This window comes from Columba livia, chromosome 5, assembly GCF_036013475.1.
Source record: "Columba livia isolate bColLiv1 breed racing homer chromosome 5, bColLiv1.pat.W.v2, whole genome shotgun sequence".
NCBI lineage: Eukaryota > Metazoa > Chordata > Aves > Columbiformes > Columbidae > Columba > Columba livia.
In genome coordinates, this window is record NC_088606.1 from 9,568,152 (window position 1) to 9,593,133 (window position 24,982).

Genomic DNA, 24,982 nt, shown 5'->3' on the forward strand with positions numbered 1-24,982 from the left:
ACATTTCACTCTCTCCTTCTCATCCCCAAATACATTAACTACAACAGAAAATAAGTCACAGCCAGATGCACAGGCACCCTTAACTTCTGCTTTTCATATTCTCCTGGCTTAGATTTAGTCATCTTCAAATAGTGATGTCAGGATAAGACTTACCTGCACCTCCATCACCCTGCCCAGAGACAGATTCAGAGTAACTGTCCGCAAGGCTTGCCCACCTAGACACCCACTTCTGGCTCCCCTGAGATGCTGCAGACATCTACAATGAGATGGGGAAGGCAGCGTGAGAAATAAAGTTTGTAAACCAAACCCAGGCCACAAAATCTCACCTCTCATACACACACCACTCAGCCTCCTCAAAATGGAAATCAATCTACGCATCACATTTCTGCCCAGACGGAAAACCCATCTACACCTCCACCATCCCAGCAAATCCACCTGGACTGCCCGTACCTGCGCATCAGCCTGAGATCCACTCACAGCTTTTGAGGCAAGTGCCTGGAGCAAGGGTGACTTCTGACTAGTGCCATTTTCACTGATTAGATGCTGATGAGAGCCAGAGTCATCTTTTTCTCCTTTAATTATTGGTCTAAAGGCTGAAGAGATTCTGGAAAATTCAGGAGACTCAAAAACACCAAAAACCTGTAAAGGTTTGCAAAGGAAAGATTAAAAACCAAGAAAACTGAAAAATATTAGCCCAAAACCTAATCCATAAATCATTAAGTCAAAACCCAAAGGGCCAGAAACACTTGCCAACACTTCCATGCAAGCTAAGTAAATAATTTTCTTCTCTGTTCCACAGTAGCAGCTTTAAATACACTCACTCATTCATAGTTCATCCCACTCACTCCCACCTTTCCTCTCACCCTCATTATTTTGGTGCATTGCCTTTAACAATAGTAACTTTCACTGAAAAGGAGCCCCTTTCAACCCTGAGAAATTCAGGATGTGTCAGGAAAGCTATCTACCAGCTAATTCACCAAGAATTAGAAAAAGCTGAGAAAGCTCCATCTCCAGGGTCTTTCAGAGACTATAGCAGCAAGTGGTTTGAGCAAAGCAGCCTCACACTGACACGTCAGTTCCTGGGAAAGGATGCACCTCAGAGAGGGGTGAGAGTTTGAGCTGGCTGGCCAGGTTCCCTCTGGAGAGGCTTTCCTAGGGGAGGTGACCAAGATCCGTGCCTCCAAAGGGCTTGTTTCTCTTCCCTGACTACAAGTAGTTCAGAGGAAGATGCCACCACGGATAGTATGTAGGCTGGGCTGAGATGGCCTTAAAAGTTCTCCACTCTCATTTCTATTTAAAAAAAAACAAAACACGTGCATGGGGATTGGGGTGGGGAGAGTCACCTCAAAACCTCAGCGAGTCCAGAATTCATATAATTGTTCTTGCTGAACAGAAACACTGAGGTCCAGTTACCAGCTGTTTCCCCAGTGGCAGGTCTGCACTGCACCAAGTCCGTGGCAGAGTCAAGAGCAGAACTTGGCCGGCTCGCCTGCCTCAGTCACACGGCTGCCAAGAGTACTTTCAGAAATAACTGCAATTTTTGTGGCATTTTTCCTTGTATTTCCCCATCAGAGCAATTACCTCATGTCAGGACTAGGGCCTTGCTGTGGCTTGAACACCCTGCCCTGAAAGCTTCCGATCACATTTCAAACAAGATTTAAGGAACAAACATAATAAACAAATGAGTGAAGCTAGATCCAGGCTCACAGAACACTATACACAGCTCTAAAGCCAGGTTCATTTAAGGCTTCCTTTAAACCTCACCATCCTCCTGCCTACATTTCACTAAATCTTCATATCCACTTGCCAGTTTTATTTTCATCATAGACCACAGACAAAAGTTAAACCTGAAAAATCAGCCAAACTTTGGTTTGCCCTGTGGTTGCTTAGTGAGGTGTGTGTGGGGGGGGGGCAGTTTAAGCCTCTCCCTCATCTCTGGGTTTTGCTTTTTAAGGGTTATCATTCAATTTGCAAAATTCAAACAAGTAGAGATCCATCTAAGATTGCTTCTGCCCTAGACCACACCCTTCACTAGCTCTACCAGCTGCCACTTGCCCTGCCAGCAAGCTCTCCCCTTTCTAACCAGGCACAGCCAAACACAGAACCACCTACCACCAACGCTTGTGAAGGACCGAGAGCAGCAGCTCCTGGCCTGCATTTCCTTTGTCCCACCACGGGATGCTGCATCAGTGATGGGATGCAGCTCCCGTCTTCCTAACAGCGGGCAGGAGGTGATGCAAGGCCAAGGCAGAGGCTTGGGAGCAGCCCTAGAGAGCAGAGCCGCTCTCAGCAGTATCAGTCACATCTTCATTCTGCTCCTGCCTTTCCTCTAAACAGATGGCAAGCCTGCTCTTGCACTTTTGCATCCAAATCCCATTTTGGAAGCAAGGCAACTCTTTGCTGTGGGCTCACCTTGCCTTCCTGCACTCTGTGGGTTTTTTGTTTGTCGTTTTGTTAGATTTTTTTAAAGATCAGCCTCTCAGTTTGTCCAGGCCTATCCTTAACACAGGTCACCCAGATTTCCCCACCTTAACCATAAATCCCCACTGCTCCTGACAGCTAATGAAGTTAGGCCCTCCAGCACAAGGGCAGAAGCCCAAGCCTTCACAGCCTTCAGCTTGCTGACCAAGCACAAAAACCAGCATTTACCTGATCTATCATTTTTCGTGCTTCCTCCACCTCTTTATCCTGCGACTCCGTCTCAATGGTGTATGTACCCGTCTCGCTCACGCTGTCCTCCTCATCATTCCTCCTGCCCTGGGCTGACTTTACCTCCGGGGGTGGGGCAGGGGCAGACTCTGGTTCTGATGATATAACCACACGTGGAGCTACCGGCATGGGCAGAGGCGCTGGTTTCTCAGCGCTTGGCTTCCCAGACTGACCAGTCTCCCGCAAATACTCAGCCATAAAATCCTGAGCCATCTTAGACTTCCTCCCAATGCTCCCGTAAGTTTTGGCTGATGTTCTGGAAGCAGAGGAGGACGAAGAGTTGATTCGATCTTCTGTCTTCTCTCTCTTGAAGGAGCCAGATCTTTGGGTCCCGGAGGAGCTGTTACTCGGTTTGCCTGCCTGGGCACCAGAGTGGGACGGTGGTACTGCATTTCCCAGCTTCTCTGCTGGCAAAGCATTCTTACGCTTCTCGACCTTGGTCTTCAGCCCCTGATCGGTGTCGCTCTGGGAGGAGTGAGCGCTGTGCGTGAAGGACTGTGACCGCTTCTTCCGTGGCGTGTCCTCGAAGAACTCGATGACGAAGGCCTGCTTGTTGTGCAGCATCTCGTGGGGATCACGCCTCATCTGGCGCTGCAGCTTGGTTTGCTCCGCCGCACGTTCGCTGCCCGTTGTCGTCTCCTTCTCCGCCTTGGGTGCCACAGGGTCTTCGGAGTCACTCTGTGTCCCGTCCTCGTGCCTATTGCCTGGAAACAAGGTATGTAGATTTGACTTCCATATTCTCCATTGCCGTGGCCCTATCATTACCTCCCAATTGAAATTTAGCTTTTCAGTTAGAAGAAAAAAACTTATAGGATTAAACAACTCCAAAAACATCTGCTGTGGTACAGGGATTGCACCCCATCGGAGGAAATAAAAGAGAAGGCACCTGTCTCCTGACCCCACTCTTCACAACAGATCGGCTATCCAAGTTATTGAAAACCAATTCAAGAAATCATTTCAACCCCAAGGGTTTCTGATTTTGTAACACTGATGGTTTCAGATACCTAATGTTTGCTTTTTCTTTTTTTCATTTAAATAAAAATGATGACATTATTTTCCATTCTGTCCAATTACTGTAGTCCAAGATCACCTTGTTAGGTTCTCTCTGTTAGAGAGCAGAAATCTCTCTCTAGGATCAGTAAATAAATCCCATACGCTGCATCCCATGAAACCAAATCCCCATAATGAAAGACCAGATCAGTGCGTTACAAGTGCATGCACCTCTGAGCACCCATCATATCCCATTCTACAAGGGTAAAATAAGCCAGATACTAACAGAAAAGTGGATTTGCAGGATTCGTTACTTTTTCTGAAGTTTTAAGAACCACACCATGACATCCCCATGAGTTACACCATCCTATCATCAGCCAAGCAAAGGTGAAATTATTACTTAGAGTTCACTAAGCTTAAATAGTTTATTTTCACCCATGTTAGTGACAACCATCTTTACAACCTTCTCTTTGTATCAGTGATGCTTTGCCCCTCAGCACCTTAGCTCAGGACTCTCAGAAAGTAAGTTAAACAAAAAGTTAAAAGTAAAACAAAAAACAAACCTTTTTTTGGAGAAGGAAACGGGTGTGAAGGCACACAACACGATTCAGTCAACGACCAGGAACCTGTCATCGGGAGAACGGGGAAAGAGGTCTCTGCGCTCTAGACTGTAATATGCAGCAAGATATACTGGCTAAAATACCACGTGTTTGAAAGGAAAACTGCTCAAACCTACTTTGCAAGTTCTCCAGACACATGGGTGAAGACCATTTATTACCTCGAGTTAGCTGTGAAAGATTAGAATTTAATACAAGATCCATTCAACCCAGCAGTCAGTCCTCTGAAGAGTCTCCCAACTCCCTCAATGAGGGAAACCAGCAAACTTTGCATTGTGCCCAAGGGCTGATAAGCTTCGTCCTTAGAAGGGAAAGTTCTTAAATTAAAAGGTCTTTGCTACGAACGCTGCTGAATGCAAAATGGTGAAGACACAAGGAAAACCACCCACCATGAACATGGATGACCCAGCAGAACACCATGCATGTGCCCTCAAGCTTCTAAGGCCTGAACTCTCTAGCCTCGACAACAGGCTTTATGTTCACATTGTTCCTGAAAGCGAGCAAATGTTACTAACAAACCCCAATGGTGAGCGTCTCTGATTCTAAAGACCCAAACCTGGTAGGCAGCCAGCAGTAGCCTCCAAGACATCTTCAAAATTACCCCTGTCAGTAGAACACGTTACACAGCTATCGCAGATAAATGACACCCTGTCCTCTGCCAAAGCAGAGCTGGATAAACTCCTCAGGCCACCAACACTGTAGCTTTTAATCGCATGTCCAAAGAGTTCATTTCTTGATATGCAAATTATGCATTAAATCACCCCAGCTTCTTTCCATGCCTTATGGACTGTGAAGAGGCAAGTGCCGCCAGTCTAGTATTCCTGTGCATTGCTCAGGAAAATCCTAGCATGAGCAGCGCCTCCCTAACTCCCTAGTTTTCTCCAAGAGGAATGAGCAAAACTACTGAAACACGCTTGTATTCCTGACAATGTTCTCCAGCAAGTCAACACAATCCAGTATCATAATAACAAAACAAAGAAAAAACACACCACACCACCAAAACCCTCTATCACACAGTCACAGTAGACTGAAAATTAGACCCTAAATAATCAAGCAGGGCACTCCAACACTGTCCCTTATTGGGAAGAACTAGAAACAAGCAACGACAACAAAACAGTTCCATTTCCTGGGGCTGGAAATGTGAGATCTTTTTGACCACAGGAGCTTCTCAAAAACTGTACATAAAACTGCAAGTTGGAGATGCAATAGGTAAAACTCTTCATATTATGAGGAGGTTTTTTTCCAACAAGGACCAAGCAAATACTCCTGTAGGGCAAAACAAGGTATTGCTTTCTTTTAAGAACGACCTTAAGCACAAGTAGGTCTGGTAACCTTCAATACAATTTTATCACTTAAAGGTGCAGTTAAAACCGACAGCTTTTCCAGAGGTCTGCAAGGCAGTGAAAACGCAGGAATCAGTGGTCTCCTCCTAGCTGTTCAGTGCATGGCCCAAGAGAGACATCCAGGCAAGCCCAAATCTTGCAAAATACATGAGAATCATGCGACTCCCACCAGCTGCACTAAGAACCGGACCCCAAACTACAATTCAGACCTTTGAAAATCCCCAAAGAATCCTCCACAGTGACATATTTAACAGGACACAGGTCCACAAAACCTGAAGTTTTTGAACAAGGCAGGATTTCAGTGAAGCTTTAGTTTATGAAAATAAACATTCTACATGGACAACAATTTCCTTCACTGGTGATGACATATATCTCAACTCTATCACTAGTCTCCATGTTAGGACATCTGGTCATCCAACCAAGTAGCTCTGGTCATTACGGCCATCAGGATTATCATACTTGGCCCATTCTGGACTACAGCTAAAAAGAAGTCATTCATCAGCTAGAAGGAGCCAAGAGAAGAAAATCCACTGTAATACCTGTGTTCACCAGTCTGCCTGACCACATGGAAATAATTTTAGACATTTAAAAATCAAAATCCTTTTTCTAAAAACTGTTACTGCTGAGCTGGCATTACAGATGTAGAGGAACCAGATTAGAGCGTCTCCAGGCCAGCACCACACGTGACTTCAGGGCCAGGTGAAGAGCCTGCTTGCTGGATTCAAAACCATTAACAGTCATTAAAGAAATGTTCTTTATCTTGCAAATCTGGAGCAGAGACAATTAAGTCTAGTTCTCCTTGGCAGGAGAAGGGGTTTCCCCCTTTATTATGCTGCATTTGCACGTCCAACAGAGAACTATGTCCATATGACAAGACATTTACTCACCTTTAAGCGTCCTCACATGAACTGGCAGGTCACTCTTCGTACTGTACACATCTTCTCCTGGAGACTGCCGTCTCATCAAGCTTGGGTCATTCTGGACAAGCCAGTCGGCCACTTTGCTCTCCGCTGACATCACTTCTGTATGAGCCGGTTCCTTACTATATGGTCTTCTCTGTCTGAGTGAAAATTTAGTTACGTGATCTTTTATCTTTATTTTACCGGGGGTACCATCATCAAATTCAATGGTGAAAGAGGCGTGACTCTGTACAACAGGGGTTACTACGGCATCAACATCCTTTGTCGGGATCTCATGGACCTGTGTTTCTGGAGATTTTGATGGCTGCTGAAATTCTTTAGTTGGAATCTCAAAGTAACTTGGCTCTCTCCGGAAGGCAAACACAGACTGTTCTTGGGCATCTCTATAACCAGAAATATTGCCATTCAGTTCCTCTTCATGCTGGGTTATCTCTTTTGATCTTTCTACAAAAGGAAAAAAAAAAAAGAAAAGGCAAAACCTTAAATACACAAACATCAGCTGAAATGGATTAAAGAAAAAAATACTAGTTTTGTTTTAGATACCTCTGTACTCTGGCCTCACCACTGAAATCTGTGATTACTGCACTGCTGCAGCCTCACCAATGTTTATTATTTTATTAACTTCGTCCTTTCTTCCATTGCCCCCCAAAGAGAGAGCTGAGCACACACACACAGTTGTATGTTTTGACAGAACCTGTGTGGCTGGTGGCCTTTAAGGCTGCCTTAAGGATGCCTGGGCTGATGCAGAAGGAAGATCTTATTTGACTTTGCTGAATTCACTTCCACGCACACCTGCTCAGCTTTCCACAGTTCAAAGGAAAAGCTTGAGTGTACAAAGCTATTCAAGGCATGGTTTTGTTGGAAGAACACCTAATTCTGTAACATCACCAGCAATAAATCCACATTTTTTTTCAGTAGAACCCAAACATCTTGGCTAGCGGGTCACCTACTTACTTCAACCTCTTTGGAGGGCTGCTAATCACAACCCCTCTCTGCTAGAGAACAGATACGCTGCATGCTCATCAAAATAGAACACCCTTTTGTGCAGTAAAGCATATGCTTGACAGAAAGATGAGGTTTAGGGCACATGTGAAAAATGATGCATTTTCCATGCATACAGATTCACAACAACAGGACTGGTAAGACTAAATGGCTTTCAAGGCTGATGAGGTGAGAAACAGATTGCTTCCACATTAATCAAATCCAGCCAAAGCATCAGGTCTTAAAGCACCTTCTAGGTAGGAAACTCCTGGGAGACAAAGTAGATGTTTTATTTGGGTGAGTTACACACAATCACAGATACAGCACTGCTGTAGAACTAGGTCTCAAACAAGCTCACCAAAGCCTTTCTCATCCATACTGCGTTATTCCACAACTGCCATTTCAAATATTTTAGGGGAAACACTAATTTTCCCTTATTCTGCTTTCATCAGCAGCTATCTACACATAAGAATGAATGTGCACATACAAGCACCAAAAAAGCAGTAATGAAAGCCTCAAAGCAGGATGGCTTCACACAGTAAAGATCAAAAGCGTGCAGAAATTTTGTCCGCCCCACCTTCTCCTACCTCAAATCACCTCCGTTACCTGAGTAATGTTCTTCTTGCCTTCTGTCCTCCTTGTTATTTGCATCATCTTCACCCCACCAGGAGGGCTGCCCATAAAGAGGTGTGCGGTAAGTACTGGTTTCTAGGAAGAGGATAAGCAAATATTTTGACACAGAAAACATCAATTTACCAGGTTCACAGAAGTCAGTCACATGCCAAAACGGAAAAGCAGCAGGATCAGATGACATCATATACCTGTCACATTGCAGTTGTAACAACAGCAAATTGTACATCATAATGAGTACGTTCAGGCTTTTCTTCCCACCCCCCACTTTTTAATTTTTTACATTCTGCTGCAAGATGCTGACTCCAGTGCTCTCTGTTGTCTTTCATAGCTGCGTTTCCCAAATACCAGCTTTTCTTCCTCTCTAGCCTCATTATTCACAGAAAATGGAAAGGTTTTGGCAGGACAAACTGTGAAACGCCAACCACAAAATTGTCTGCAACTCATCTGCAATTCAGGTGAAAATCAGACTTCTTTCCTGATCTTAATCAGGAAGACTTTAGCTCTGCCCTTTCTCGCCCCACCATGTCCTTGGATGTTGTGAGGCCAGGGATTTTTTTCCAGCTACTCACCACTCCCACTCTAAAGTGACACACAGCCACAACAGGAAATTCTTGATGTGTTACAAATTTAGGGAAAATGGTAAAATCATCTCTTTGCACATATATAAAGAAGTAGTAAACTCTTGCTCTCTAAAGCTTAAAGTAAACCAAGTGGATTCTAGAGTCCTTGCAGGACAGAGGTTTTTCTCATGGAGAAGCTTCCCCTAGAAGAGCCAGACTTGCATCGTTTTCTCTGCTCAGTGAGGATGCACTGGCATATCAGGGCTTTGCTGCAACAGCTGGTACCCAGAGGAGCTGATCCACTGCTTTTCGCTTTGTCTTCCACAAGATTGTGTTTTGGCAGTGCCTTGGGCTGCTGCTTTTTATGCAACAAGAAGAATACACCTCAATTTACCTGTGGTATAGTTATTAATATTATGTTTTTATAATAGTTTAAGAGAAGCAAATAAAGTAGCTTTTGATCTTTCATCTAGAGGTGATATAGACACAAGGATAGGTCAGGGGCTGAGGTTAAGCTCCAGCTTTGTTAACTGCTTCTGCCTCTACCCATAACAGCCATCAGCACACACTTTACAGGCCACGTTTTAAACACTGGCTGCAGCTACAGAGCCGTAGCCGGGCTTCTACCAACAGCTGCTGCGCACTCGGCTTGTGGTTTTAAAACCGCACACTGCCCTGTGCAAAGCAGCCCTCAAACAGCCCTGCAATTTCGCATACCCTGCTTTAATAGGGACATGACAGAAAGCAGTTGTCAGCATAAGGGAAGCTGGGAGAGGAAGGGGATTTAAATAAGTCGAAGGAAAAAAAGGAGCCTGATTTTATGCTGCTGTTTCTAACACTACACAGACCCAACAGCCACTACATGACATGGATTTTTCTAGAATAGTTCCAGAGATATATGAGCTCATACATTGACAGTCCACAGGCAAAAATTTTGCTTTACAGATGCAGCCCACAGGCCCTTTTCAAGAGATCTTCATGTTTCAAAATTAACCACGCTGCCTCCCTTCACACTGAGGATCAAAAGAGGCTGAAAGCATTGCTCCCCTTTCCGCCTCGAGTGCGTGGAAGACAAACTGTGTTCAATTTATGTAGGCGGCCTTTGAAAGTTCAAAGGAAGAAGCATTTCTCACCATGAATAAATTGAAATTGCTAAGCAATACATTTCATAACTGAAGATGGGTAAACCACTCAAGGGGAAGGGGAAGAAAGGAAAAAGAAAAAACCTGTTCACAAGGCTGTCAATGAAGAGAGGCACTCAAGCAGGGTTTGGTCTCTGCTGGGCTGAGACCTTCTGTCATGGAACCTCTTCATGCCATGACTTGCCCACTAGACCCCCATCCCATCCCAACCACACAGGATCTACTCTACCGTCAGATACTTCTTTTGGGCACACACTGCAATGGACTATCACCCCCTAAACTGCAGTATTGATCTTAGGGTTGACAGCCAAGTGATAGTCAGGGTCAGCAGAACAATACATCGGGTGATGCACAAATCCCAGCTATGTCTGGGGTAACTCATGCCTGAAGGTGAATGGGGCACAGTGAGGGGCTCAACCCTGAAGAAACAGATGAGATTTTGGATACTTGTCTCAGATGAATACAATCAATTCTGAAAGCTCATCGTTGTTTTATTTTAAGCTGCTGGTGGAAGAAATCCTGAGCATACTACCCTACAGATGAAATGCAAAGACTATCTCACACCCAACTCTTGCTCAAGCAGCATCTTTCCCAAGCACAGGTGCTGTTACCACTTGCACCTTGCAAGGAGTTGCCTCATTACAGCTCATCCAGCACATCCCAGCCCCTCACAGGATCCCAAAGCCCCCCTCGTCTAGAAGCTTCTAGTTATCTGTTCCAAGAAAATTTTGTTTCCAAAGGGGCAGAAATGAGCTAAGAGAGCTCACATCCATCTTGCAGGACAAAACTCTTTCCAGAAGCTGTTCCAACCCCAAGATCTCTGTCTCGCCTGCGTACTGGACACAGTGGCTATTGCCTTTGTCCCCAAGAAGCTTTTCTACTACAGCGAAAAGGCAGCTAGGGGAGCAAGTCAATCTTGGTCAGACTTTTCTGTTGATGGGGAAGTTTGGGATTGCAAGGAAAGCTGAAGGAAAAAAATATGATCTATAAAGAATAACGAGCCAGCTCTTCTGCCTTCTCAAATTTCCCCCTCTACCCTAAAGACCCTTAAGAAGTCCTTGGAAATTCCCTCTCTGACAAAAGTTAGCACAAAGCCAAAACCTCAGGGCAGGTCAAGGAGCACAGACAGAGAGAGCATCAGGGTGGCCAGAGAGCACAGATCTGTCCCTTGGGGATCCTGTGTCATGTCACAGAGCTCATGTGGCCCCACCTGCACCACTCTGTCACAGCGTGTGTAACACACCTGCTCGCTTCTGTGGGGGTTTTTTATACTCCTTCCCTCTTCCAGTCTCCACAATAAACTGGAACTTCATTTTAAAGACTGCCAAAAGCACAGATGGAAAGCTGAGGAGTCAACGTCTTGATATTTGGGGACAGTTTCAATATTTTAAGAGCAATTAATGTTTCCACTGAGCCTTCATATTAACTTGCATTTTGAATAATATTATCAAGTGACACCACCACGTTCATTCTTAGCTACTGCTGGAAAGTGGCCAGATTCTCAGCCAGAGTAAAATATCCCTGACTTCAGAAGAGCTACAGGAATTTGCTGTCCTGCTTATGTCAGAAGCTTCTGCCCCTTCTAATTTGCCAGCACAACCAACCTGATGCCTCTCCCTGCAGCAGCTCTAACACAACAATATTATATACAAAGGGGAGGGGGGAAGGCACGATAGGAAGGCAGCTCAACCAGATGGCTGTGACAGAAGCAGTGCAGGGAGCAGGTACATACGTGGCTGTGCCAGGGGCTTTGCTCTTCACCAGCAGGGATGTTTTTTGGGCAGCAACCTCAGCCCAGACCTGCAGCATCCAGAGCAGCACATCTTGTATGTCCCGAGACACACACTGCCTGTCTGTTATATTTTAGTGCAAGATGGAAGCTCTTAGAAGAGCAGAGAGACTCGAGGCTCGCCCAAGTCAGCAGTGAAGCGAGGAACACCAATGAAAACTAACTGCTCAGTCGTTTCAATGACATGATACTCCTTCCAACTGATGGCAGCTTGTTAACACCTCTCCCCACTCTGTGCCAGGCTGCCCAGATGGTGCCAGTTCACTTAGACATACTTCTTGGCTCATCAGTTCAGGAACACAGCCTGAAAACCATCCTTTTGGATAACTGAATTGAGGTCAGCACAAGCATTCAGCCAGATAAACACCGAGCTATCTGTGACGGTGTAATACAGGGAAGACCACTGACATGCACATGTTCTGCTCCTGCATTTCAGTCTTTGAGGCAGTCACTCAAAAGAAAAAATGAAGGCTATTTCAGTGCAGAACAAGGGAAGTCCATTTGTTTCACAAGTCTGACAACAATGTGGCCAGTTAAATTAATACAGAATTACTGATCATCTGAAGAACATGCACCGCCACAAGAGAAAATGAGATGTGTTGATAAAAAAAGATGTATTTATGGAGAAGTGAATCCCACAGAACAGCGGGGCAGGACCAAAAATACAGTCCAGGTGATAAAAGGGAAAGGAGAAAGCCTGTGTTAATGCCGCTTTCCATCAGCAAGTGGGCAGAAGAGCTTTCATGACAAGCAGGCAGTTCCTACAGAGAGGGGTCTGATTTCCCTTGAAGGTGTCACCTGTAGCCAGGACAGGACCGAGGGCTGCACCCAGGTCCTCACAAAGCTTCAAACCATCGTGAGAGGGAGAGAGAGACAGCAACCACAAATTTCTTTGCTGACAGAAGCACACACAGCTTTGAAGCTGTCTACAGCAAGTCATAACAAAAGCATGAGAAATCCTGGTTGCTTTAAGTCAGGCTGGTTTTGATTCATTATTAATAACGTTAATGTCTATCTTCAGAAGATGCAGAGTAGGCTTCTTACGGCAGAGGCCTTGGGGAAAAGAGAAGATAATCTAGTTATAACTTTTTAAAATTAATTCCTTACATCTCTGCTTTTTTCCTCCTCTCCAAAACAGAGAATCCATACCTAGTTGGAATAAACAGAAAGGAATTCTCTGACTCTTTGCTGCGATATATATTTCACATGCACAGAGCAAACCTAAGCCCTGATGTACTTTTCTACCTGCTGTGAACATACACTTTCCAGAGGCTTTCAAATCAGGCTGATAATCACAAATTTATTTGCACCAATTACACGGTCAAGCGTTTAACATGCTGCAGGTACCAGCACCCTAGCTCAGATGAAAAGCAGATACACCACCAACCGCTCCCCTAAATTAAAGGCCAGGGCAGAGCTGTGTGTCTAAATAGCTATTACCATGACCTCATGGGGAAAGCAGCCAAAGACCATGGAAACCACTCCACAACTGGGCACAACTCCCACTGCCTCCGTCCACACCGCCTGCTGACCTCAGCCCCGGACACCAACAAGACTTTCAAGTCAGCAGCTCTGTGAAGACCATTCCCTAATGACATGGACGCTAAGTCAGCGAGCTGGCCTATCTCACAGATCCCAGGAGAAGCGCTGCCTCTGCAGCTGGTGATGCCCATTGCAGCTGGACACTGGAGGCGCCTCCACCCCTGGAAACCCAAGCCTGCAGCAGTTATTCTGAGGTTACTCATCAGGTCCAGCATTATCTAGTGCCATCAGCCCGTGAGGGCCTTAAAATAAAAAAAATAGATTAAGATCAGACTGAGGATTAACTATGTGTTGAGAACAGAAGACAAAGTAGCTTATCTCATCCAGTACCTCAACTCAGGTAGCAACAGACAGAGATTGTGACAGTCTTAAAATCTGCTCAGTTCAAGGCTGTACCTGGCCTCCTGATCACTTAGACATGAGAGCTGATGGCTATTTTTAGCACTAACTAGCTGAACTGTGGGCACTTTTCTTATTCGTATATCCAATGCAAAGGGCTGACCAAGCTCCTTGCTTCAAACATTTCACAAAGATGATTTTCTGCTCACAGGCAACATACACCCAAAATCTGGGAGTTCAACGGCATAAAGACTAAATGGCTGAGCTGTTTCTCATTCACTCTGGATCTCTTTATCCTCAGCCCTTCACCTCCTCCCATTTCTAAGCAGCCCTAATTGTTCACATTGTTTTGCTAAACCCCCTCCCTGAAAGCTTGCATTCCCTTTGCCTCTTTTCCACCGGGCCCTGGGAAGAGATCCTTCTAAAGGCTTTTGTCATCCTAGACCTTGTTTCAATTAGTCAATGCAAATTCCCAAATACCTATGGGCTTAGCAAAGCAGCTCTCTCCCCAAAGCCTCTTTCTGCTGCCACTAAGCAAGCCCACTCTCAGTAAGAACATTACATTCTTCCTTCCACTAATCATTTTAAATTGTTGCCACTACTCCAAGCAACCGAGGAGAAACTGTGCATGTGTGCAGCTGAAGACAAGGTGAATTAGTCACATCACAGATGAAAATGGGACCCACTGATCATTCCGCTCACTTAACAGAGATACTTTCTGGAGCGCGAGGTGCTGATCTAATGCTCAGACTCCCTCCCTTGCTTCAACAGGCTTCAGTCCAACCCAGCAAAACATTTCTGACAAAACATCCTGAATTCCTCTATCTTCACAGATTTTTTTCACATCTGTCAGTCCCACTGCACTGGCCCCCAGTAAGTACTCACAGCCCTTTTTGCCTTAGACCTATGGTCTGTGCCCACTAACGATGACAGAAATGCAATGCAGGTCTGCGAACCACATGCTAGAGAGTCACCTTGCTGAAGAGTCACTCAACATCCTGATTTTGAAGGTGTTCCACATATCAGTCGCTTATGCTATGTAGGTTAAAACCAACCAGTGTGTATTTTGGAAGGCGGCAAGAATAAAAATGAGAATGCTCATAAAACCACGCAGCAGCAAAAACATAATCAGTTATTGTTAATGCTGTTTAAGAACCGCATGTTCCTTGCAAGGCAGCTGGAGAATCCTCCCCGCCATGAGGTTCACCTCTTCTCACCCTCTGCAGTGTCATGGTTAATCACCACCAACTTCATCCCTTTAACTGCACGCTTGTGAGGCAAAGTCACAAACGCCACATCCATAGGGGAGGACAACACATTGACACAGCTAAAGGAACGCTAAGAAAGGTTTTGCGGTGTGGAAAATCGGAGTTGGGCACAAAAGCGCGTGTGCATGTGCTTCCTTGCACAGCTGGAGGCAACAAGACGACCAGGGAGAAAAACTGTGCCGTTTTAGTACACTGTGCCAGCTCAGAGGGATTTTCATAAAGACAATACACAGGAGATTAAGGTCAGCCAACCCACTCCAATTAGTTATCAGGAAACCTTAATGGATTTACACAAGTTGTACACATTTCTAGAAAGCTGCTGTCTCTATCCCTAGGTCACCTCACCCAAGGTGATGTCTCACCCTTTTACTTGCTCATCCCCTTCCCTCCATTCACACCCCCTGAGCTCTTTCCTCCCAAAAGACCAGTGGGCAGTCTCTCTGGTAACCCTAAAGCTTTCCAATCACTATGCCATGCGGCACTGCTGGCAGTCGTCTGTCACTGTGATACTTTAAAACAGTATTTGTTCCTCCTGTGCATCATCAAGCTCTAGAAGGCCACCAACTGATACCTGACCAGAACTGGGGAGAGACCTGCCAGGGTAGTAGGTACAGGAGGTGGGTGAGACAAGACTGCTGGGGAGGTCTTAACCCACCATGATGGGGAACAGGGAGGAGGCAAGTGTGAGAAAGGGTGTTTAAAGGAAGGCAGCAGTGGGTATAGAAATGGGCAACGAAAGAATTTTTTAAATGGAAAAGGCTTGCAGCGAGACCAGCGAACCTGAAGGAAACGACTCCCAGCTTGGCAGTCAGTTTCAATCCCACACATTGACACCTTAGAAAATACAGCCATTTTAAGACTGTACATGGCTTTGGGAATTAAATGGCTTATTGTTTCTTTGCCTGTCTGCCTGCCAGCACCACACCACAGCAGCCATACATCTTCTACTCTGAGTCACCATCTCTGTTCAAACACCAGCTCATGATTAGGAAATTAAAAATGGACCAGACAGGTGCCAAAGAACTTACCAAACCTGCTTGGCCCCAGGTTCTCCAGCAGACACACAGCGACAAGGCCTGCGTGGGCCACCAGGCCAGCCGATTTTTTTTGGAGGCTGAAGCTCCAAAAACTGAGAGTCTGGCATACTAAGAGGTTTAGTAAGATGACCCTTCTGGAACTGCTCCTAGACGCAACCCACAACACTGCACTGTCAGAATCGTGACCCAGTGCAGGGCTCAAGCTGTACTTTGTTCTGAATCTTGATTAACTGGTTTCTGAGCAAGTACCTGTAATTGCTTTCCTCTCTCCTTTCTCCAGCTTTGCTTGCGGGGACTCTGTGTAGACACCATGCTCCATGGGCTGCTCTGCCCTCTTCATCGCCGTGCCTTTGTAGTTCATCTGAAGTTGGCTGGTGTACTTCTCATGCTGCAGAGACACAAGCAACAGTTGCAGGGTGCCCGTGCGACCTGTGTGCCAACCCAGGGGAAAGATAAACCACCCTTCCCCACAAACAGATCACGCAAAGATCATGCTGCAGCTATGGTCCGCAACAAAGAGAAAGCACACCTGAGCAGAGGCTACAGAACAGCAGAAATGCCATTTGGAAGACATTAAGTGACAATTCTAGTCCATGAGAAGGTCACTATGACTTAGCTTGCAAAATAGCTAATTAAGAAACCCTTTAAAGAATAAACTGAGAAGAATCAGAACTTAAGCCACTTTCCATTCAGGATTCAAATCCTGAAATCCCCTTTGTTCTTAAAGCAACATTATAAATTATTTCAGGGCATTATCTCAGATTTTCAGCAAGGGCAATTAAAAATATTGAAATTACTTCTCTCCAAACCCTTTCTCCAGCTAGGAAAGTGATTCTGCCTTAAAACAGGCTCCACATTAACATAGTAAATGAGCTATTTAAAAGTGGGTTTATTACAAGTAAATTAATAAAAGGGTGTAGCTATTCAGATTACCCCTGAGTAAGTCCAATGAATCATTTGCCCAATTCTAGCTGTTCTATTTCCGATCCTTTCCAAGTCATAAACATGGAACCAGGACTAAGACGACAGTACCTACTATGCAAGAGGTGATGCTTGGCACCAACAGCCGGGTCCCTCAGCTGTACATACAACTTTCTTGCCTAGAGGGGGTTGCCTTTCTGCCTTAGATAAGAGGATGCTTGAATATTTCGTACCTGCAACTGAGCTCTTTGTTTAAACAGCACCTCACTCCTGAGAGGACTGCTCAGTAAGTAAAAATTGGGAGCTTGGAGGCAAAAATGAGTTGATATACAGGAATAAATTAAGCAAAGTTCAGCCTGCTGGAGGAAGTGTGATGGAGCTGGCCTAAGACACCATGCTCAGAAAAAGGCACCTGTGCTCCGCTTCTGGAAGAGAACAAGTTCTGCTGTGCTTTACCCACAAGTTAATGTGCTGACTGTTCTTTAATATGCTACAGTTTTAGTAACCCTTTTTGTTGGCAGTCATGAAATCATAAATCATTTCATCTACATGTTAGCACAGGGATAAGAGAGATCAAAGCCAAGATAACTGGGAAATGGGTCTGTTCTCAAAGGAAGGTTTTAAGTCCCAATCCAATGTGAGCCTCACATTGTGGAACATTTCACTGCCATCAAGAGTGTTTTCTTATTTCAGGCTGTTTGACCATTACTAGAGCACTTAACAAAAAATAAAAAATAAGTAAATAAAAGGCACCTGCATCCAGACATCCTTACCTTTAATGCTTCTTCTGGGACTTTGTGTTGAATTTGCTCCAGGACGTACATGTTTGAATGTACAGAACACATTAAGGAAACAGCGAAGGAATTGTATGGACAGAGAAATCTAGCATTTAGTCATAGAAAGAAAACAACATCATAAAACCAGAGAAACTTAAAATACACAGGGAAGCAACAGTTACCTGTGCTGCATCCCCACTATGGTCTTTGTCACGAACATTTTGCAATGGCCTTTCAGCCACTGCAGTTTCCTGGATGAAAAGTAAATCAGGTCATGAGCTGCTGTGACCTCTTAGGAAGGGAGGCAATCAACATGATTGAGCCTAGGCAATAATCCTCAGCAACACCATGTTAATAAAAAAAGGAAGCATCTGGTAACGTCATTGTGAACAACCCAAACGGGACAGCAGAGAGTAAAGCGGAAGAAAAAGGAAAGAAGGAAAATGTTAGACTAAAAATAAACCAAGTGATACTGGCATAGCAGGGAAACTCCACACAGCCTGCAAGTGAAGCTGTAAATGGAAAAGAAACAAATGCTCTTTGAAACAGCGCACAGCCAACTCGAGAGCTCAGGAGACGCTGCCGTCCACACGGAGCTGAACATGGTGGGCGCAGAAAGCGCCGCTAAAGAGAGCGGCACAGAGGCACCAAAGGAGAGGAAGAGATTGCATCTGACACAGCAACTACGCTGAAGCAGAAAGATTTGTCTAAAACCTACATTCTTTAAAGTTTTCCTGTTGAGGGCAATAAATTCTACAATTCATAAATGCAATCATTCATTTCACATGAATATCCATGTAAGGGTTGCAGGACTAAACGCTCCAACTCAGCTGCTTAGTGCTCACAACTGCATTCTATAAAAAGTTTAAACCTGCATCGCAGCCATTAAAACCTACCCACGCTCTAGGCACTGGCTTACACCTTCGCTAGACTGGAGCTCACAGCAAATCTTCTACGAGTTTCCACACACATCTAAGGACCAGAAAACACACAGCTACATCAAAAGAACATTTGCAAAGTTGCAAAGTGAAGGAAAGCTGGAACAGAGGTTGCCAATGGGACTGTAACAGGCTTCATCACGCGTGCGTGGAGAAGCCACCTTTAATGACACGATCCCAGGTGACAGTGCTCTTCTACTGGGCAGCACTCAGCAGCGGGCTCAGACTTTTTTTCCCCCATGCATGCCTGAACCCTCACCAACTGCACCCTGTTCACATGATGATCTGAAGGCAAATCATCTTAAAAAAGAAAATCAGTAACTACCTCTATTAAAAACAAACAAACAAACAAAACAACAAAAAAACACTGTGAAGCAAGGATTTGTTATTTCTAAAATGGGGAGACACAGAACAAGACCAAAAGTATGATCTTACACAGCGCCTAGAACACCCTCTTTTCCAGCAGATCCAGGATTGCATGTATTTACACATCCTTGTTGCAACAGCGAGTGCTACTGAGCTGTCACTGCTCAGAGCCAAGGTATCCAGATCCCTGGAGCACCAGGGAGGCTCAGCCTCTCCTCGCTGCTTCAGCTCCCTGGGCTCCAGCAAGGTTTGGGGTATTTCAAGGGTTACAACATGGCCAAGCACAAACCCATTATCATGGGGACAACAAAAGACACAAGAATGTGGCCCTGGGGTCAAGGATGCACAGGAGTTTTCCAGCAAACACCTCCTCCCTCAACGTTAAAATTTAAGTCTCTGCCTCTATTCTCAGAAGTGTCTGGACTATTTTAACTGAGATTTCTCCACAAAAGAAAAAAGAAACACAGAAAAGATGCTTGCTACTTCTACATTCAGCCTAAGTGGTTGAAGTTTGGCAGATAGAAATAATGAAAACTAAAGTGAAGAAAAGGATTAGATTACATGAAAAGGTAGCAATAGGAGCCTCTACTTAGCACTGTCATTCTACAGGTTCAGAAAGGCTTTGCTTATAGTCAGTCATATGGTCACATCAGGATAAAAATGAAATGGATGAGGGCAAAGGTGTTTTAGCGGACACAAGCAAGATTTGTGACTCTGTAAATAAAGCAAATAACTGCAGCCAAGCCTCCCCCCACAGAGGTGGAATCTGCTATTGCTAAAGAGAGATTTACTCTTGCATTTTGTGGCAGAAGCAATTTGCACGGGCAAACTTCAATTGATACAGAGTCAAGGGTCTGACCACAAGCCCCAAAGCTAAATGTTTAAGGCTGAAGACTTGCAAATTGTCTGAAAGCAAGCCTTTGGGTGAAATTATTAATAAAAACAAGTTGGAGGAAAAAAAATATATTAATTCTTACAAAAGCATATGAAATATGTTTGTTCCCTGGGTGGTAGCAGCTGCAGCTGCCATCCAAATAAAAAGACAAAACCACAATTCTTTCTTAGAAAGAAACGGAAGAGGCAGAGCCTGATTCAAAGCCCAATGAAGGTAGCAGGCATCATGTTAAAATGCTCTGAATCAGGTCCATGGTGGAGAAACAAAAGCTACAAGCCATCCAAAGGCTCCAGGAAGCAAAACAAACACCCCTACTCATTAGCCACAATTAGTACTGTTAACTCTCCATGCAGCAAAGAGCAAAAAACCCAATGAAAGACCATGTCCCACTCCATCTTCGGAGGAGAAGGATATCATAGCCGAAGCGAATGACATCATTCAGTTTTAGGGTGATGTACTTCTGGTCAGGAATCCTCACATCATTGACGAATGTCTGCAGGAAAGAAACAGAGGAAGGATTATTGAGTGAGGGTATCAAGGTGACGCATCTCAGATGGACGGTGCTCCCGGAGGGCACCCATGACCATCTACCAATGGCATCACGCACATTCAGGGTGCACCAGCACAAAGTCAGCCAGGAGAGGAGCTAAGTCCCCGAGAAAAACCAACACCAGCAAGTAGCTCCCATTGACAAGTTAAAGCACCCAAATTATGCTTCAAAGCAAGGTGCTCTGAAGGAACCGCTGGGGAGATTTACCCTTCCACCAACTGCAAATGAAATTTTAGCCCCCAACTTGAACACATAAATGAGGTGCCTGAAGTCAGGAACTCTCGGTTCTTCTCCACCCTTCACAATCAACAAGTGCAGCAAATGGTGCAATAAAAGCTACAGTAAGTCGTACTCTAATTACTGAGCGGGGAATCAGCTTTCTGCCGGATGTCAAACAAGACCAGTGTTAGCCTTAAGGCCTGATAAGTTAACAAGCAAAGCCTGTCACAGAGGAAGAGAGAAATTAAAATGCACAGGAAAAGAAGCATTTGCAGTAGCATCACCAGGATGTCTGAGGCCACATTGTCCAAGACACCATGTATCAGTACGACAGGCTCCTCACGCAAAAGATTCACATGCCCATTTTTCCTGTGCCCCTGGCAGTTAACTGAGGCCCAAAGAAACCATGTTATCCTTATAAAGGTGCAAGAAATGTATTAATACTTCATAGTTGTGAACAAATATCTCAGATGCCCGCTCTCCAAGGGGACACCCTAAGGAACGATTCTTGCAGAACAATGGAGGAAGAAATCAAGCACTTGTGGATATCCTTCACAAATAAACACACGTACTGTTGTGATAACCTGGGCCAAATAACAATAAATCAAGAATCTGGGTGAAGAAGCACCAGTGTGCTGATGGTGATCAGGCACGCAGTCACAGCTGGGGCAGTTTCCCCACTTTGTGAGGTGAGATTCACCCAGCCCCACAGATCGGGAGCCTGCTGCTGGGTCTTTGTAGCCTCACCACAAATGCAGCTTGCTCTAATGAACCAAAATTAAGCTAGAAAATTAATTTACATGCTTTCACGACTGAAGCACAGTCTTCTCCTTCTGCCTTCTCACCTCAGCCAAGCCAAACATGCATGATAAGACCAACTATTAACCACAGAGGAAAAATAAATGGTAGAGCAGGAAACTAGAACCTCAGCAGACAACAGCCCCCAGCTTCCTGGCAATTTACAGAAGAGCCTGTAATTTCAGAATAAAAGCAGGGCAGCTGGTTAAAAGGCACAGAATTCCTATTTGCATGATTTTTTTTGAATATTTTAAAATCCTGCAACAGTCAGATCTGGAACAGACATAATTATTTGCTGAATTCTGTGCAAAACCAAAGTCTGCAAGAAAACTCATTTTGATGTTGCTACCTGTTTGTCCATGGTTACTTCAAATAAAATAACCCAAGAAAACTCTTAATTGCAGATAGAAAAGCTCCCTTCAAAGCCAAAAGACCCTTAAGACAGACTGCAGAATCAGATAGCATTATAATAAAAACAATATAAAACATTCAGAAAGTTAGTATTAACCAGATTATCCAGCAAAGCCATGTAATGCACTGTTGACAAGACATGAAGTAAACACACGATAAAAGCAAATACTGAAAATGGAATTAAAATCAAGGTCATCAAAAGTGATTTCTTTAGTTGCAGGGGGGAAAACATGAAAATTTCATGAACATTTTCAAATTAGGACCTATCTTTTTCTCATGCAAAATAAATTCAGTTTGCCCACAATAGTCTTCTCCAACAGAAGTGTGTTTGACCAACTGCAGAAGACACGCACTGCTGTGCCTTTTACTGCACTGCCTCTCTAAGCATAAACCTGTTATTAAAATGTTGCAAATTCACATTCTTTAGTCTGAGAAGGCAAAAATTAGTGGTACAGGCCTCCCCCCTCTTGCAAGCAGAATTTCCAGCTGCTATTTTTGCCACCATGAGTTAAATACCACAGGTCTTGAAACAGGGATCCAGCTAGAACCCAGGCCAGTTACTGGAAATATTCCCATTTCAGCAGGGCTCTCTGCCTTCAGCTATTAGGCTGAGAAGGATTAACACTCATTCTTGCTGTTTTTGGATGCCAGAAGAGGCAGAACAGTTGAGGGTTGCTTTCACCACTGTTTTTGTACAAGTTTCGGGGTTCATCTTGTGGTTTTGTGGCTGTGATGGTGAAGGGCTTCTGTTTCTAAGCCCAAAACAATGACTGCAGTAGAACCCCTACTGGGAAGACAATTATGTGAATCTAGCCTGGACCTGCTCCTACAGGGGAATAGCTCTACTGGTATGAAGAAGCAGCCAAAGAGAGGAATGCTGTGACACTGGGGCAGTTTTAACTATAATGGCATATTTTTAAAAACCCCACAGAATTCAGGTAGGCAGACAAAGCCCTCATTGAGCTGCCTGACACCACTGTGTGAACTGGGAACAGAGCAAGGGTTAAGATTCAGGCAGGCTCAGCTCCCTGTTCTGGGCTCACTTTATCCCTTGGTCTTCACACAAATCAGGCTCAAGGCTGTCAAAAAAGCCATTTTTATTATTAAAAGAAAAAGAAGGTGGTTTTAAGTAGTTACTCCCCAAAGAAATTAAATATCTCATCATCCCATAAATCACTCTATGCACTGAAAACTGAATTGCCAAAAGGTCACCCTGCTCGTGCTGAACAGCTGCTCCAGAATCTTCACCAGTTTAATGTTAAAATCCACAAAATGAGACTGAATTTATTTCCTCCTCTTTTGCAAGAGGCTCTACGATTTTGTGAGCCCTGAAACACTCTGCAAGGACACCACAAGAGATGGAAAAAGAAATACAATACCCACCAAAGCTTTCCTCTTCTAAGATAAAATGCTATATGACCTCCATCTCAGGCCTTGCAAATAATTATGCATGTTTAGCTTAACTCATGCCAACAGTAGCAATGATCCAAAAGGGTCTAACAGTAGAATTAAGTAATTGCACAAGGGCTTGCAGACTCAGCACATTGCTCGTTCACCTCCATCGGGCAGGAGGTTTGTTACTTACGCCGTTTAAGCTCCCGAGATCCTTCACCCAGTGCTCATCTTTCTCCTTGTCATAGTTGATTACAGCGTGCTGCTTATCGACACTGCGGGACTGGCAATGAAAGCACAATGAATGTGAGACTGGTCAGGCATAGGAGACACTGTTAATCAAAGCAGCATTTAAACATTCATTTGTTGTGGGGTAAGGACAGAGTCGGGGGAAAAAGCAGGAAGGATTAAATATTATAAACAGTAAATGCTTCCATGATTGTTCTAAACAATTCACTGAAGACAATACACTATTTGCACGGAGAGAGGAAATAATAATAAAATTAAAAAAAAAAATCACTGAAGGCTGTCAACACTATGCCATAATTTCAATAAATTATATCAATACACACTGAAAACAAAACCAGTCAAACTGAAAGCCTGGGGGGCAGGATCTCAGCCAGTGTGAACTAGAAGAGCTCCATGTTTCATCAGCTAAAGCCAGTGGCTGCATCACTAGGGACATTCCTATTTCAGATGATTTCTTCTTATTTTTTGAAGAGAAAAAATAGTTTTCTTAAGTTACAAATCAAACTTATTCATAACAATGCATATACTGTTCCCAGGACTATGTCCCAGAGTTGACTTAAATTCTAGGATGTTTTCCAAGTTGGAGGGAGGTTAGTAAACTTGGGATGAGAAAGAAAGCTACTCCAGGAAAATTCATATTTAAAGCTAGGTTTGAGAACACTGAACTGGGCTGTGATTTGCCCTCACTGGCTTTGCCACAGTGCACAAGTACCATCTTATCATCAAAACAGGGTATGACACTCCAGTAGGAACAGCCTCAGGCTTCTGAGGAAGAAGTGTTAGAACAAAACCTCTGAATTGCTTTGAAATATGGCTGAAGTCTTATGGCCATAAAGACAACAGGCTGTCTGTACTGAGATCTACTGCTTCTTGTAGCTCGAATTCTTCCTGCGGTTGACCCCAGCCAGTCTCTGGAACCAGTCACTCCACAAGCACACGACACCGAGACCTCCCTGGTCTCTCAGGCCAGGGGAGGGCAGGACATGCTACCAGAGCAGGGAGACAAGCCAGGCTCTAAATCAGCTAATCCTCCTTGTCCTGGGCATCTACCAACAAGTTATTGGTGAAAAGTCCTTCCCTTCTCCCAAGCACAAACATGCTGGTTTCCACAGCACCGCTCTCAGCAAGCTATTACCTACTTCCTTGCAAGCATGCAGAGGCAAGGACTGTTTCAGGGGAATTCCTTGGTGAAAACAAAGGTTTTTTTCTGGACAAACTGCTGTCTTTTGCAAGAATTTCTTCCGCCCTTGCCAATGTCAAGCACACCAGTAACATAACAACAGCTGATAAATGGCAGCTCCTCCCGTTGCAGAGCATATGTCAGCCCAGGAGACCTGTCGTCCAGAAAAACACTGAAGTACCAAGATGAAGTAAGCACGTACTTGGTCAGAAGACCCTTCCACCTTGCGATGTCCCTCACATCATTCACAACATGTCACTGCAAGCAGAGACAATGAGGAGAGGGGCAGCTGACTCCAAACCTCCAGCGGCCTCACCAATACATCTATCCACACACTGCTGAATTTACAAGGTGCCAGCTCACAAGAAACTTTACACTGAGGGTGGTGAAACACTGTCCCAGGTTGCCCAGAGTGGT

The 24,982-nt window shown here is 44.5% G+C and overlaps 1 protein-coding gene across 8 annotated transcripts in view; it reads right to left on the reverse strand.

The window, feature by feature from the left end:
- The window catches only part of CEP170B (centrosomal protein 170B), a 58,381-nt gene that overhangs the window by 21,742 nt on the left and 11,657 nt on the right, over window positions 1–24,982 (reverse strand). For 6 of the 8 annotated variants that reach the window (XM_065063316.1, XM_065063315.1, XM_065063312.1 and 3 more), the window contains exons 3-12: window positions 23,330–23,419; window positions 20,179–20,259; window positions 17,565–17,621; window positions 16,120–16,258; window positions 8,167–8,268; window positions 6,547–7,023; window positions 4,263–4,325; window positions 2,650–3,413; window positions 451–639; window positions 154–256 (exon numbers count right to left, since the gene is read on the reverse strand). In XM_065063316.1, coding sequence (XP_064919388.1) covers window positions 154–256; window positions 451–639; window positions 2,650–3,413; window positions 4,263–4,325; window positions 6,547–7,023; window positions 8,167–8,268; window positions 16,120–16,258; window positions 17,565–17,621; window positions 20,179–20,259; window positions 23,330–23,419 — 2,065 coding nt within the window. Of the gene's footprint in view, window positions 1–153; window positions 257–450; window positions 640–2,649; window positions 3,414–4,262; window positions 4,326–6,546; window positions 7,024–8,166; window positions 8,269–16,119; window positions 16,259–17,564; window positions 17,624–20,178; window positions 20,260–23,329; window positions 23,420–24,982 lie in introns of all 8 variants that reach the window. The other 2 variants (XM_065063314.1, XM_065063313.1) reach the window with 2 other exon arrangements.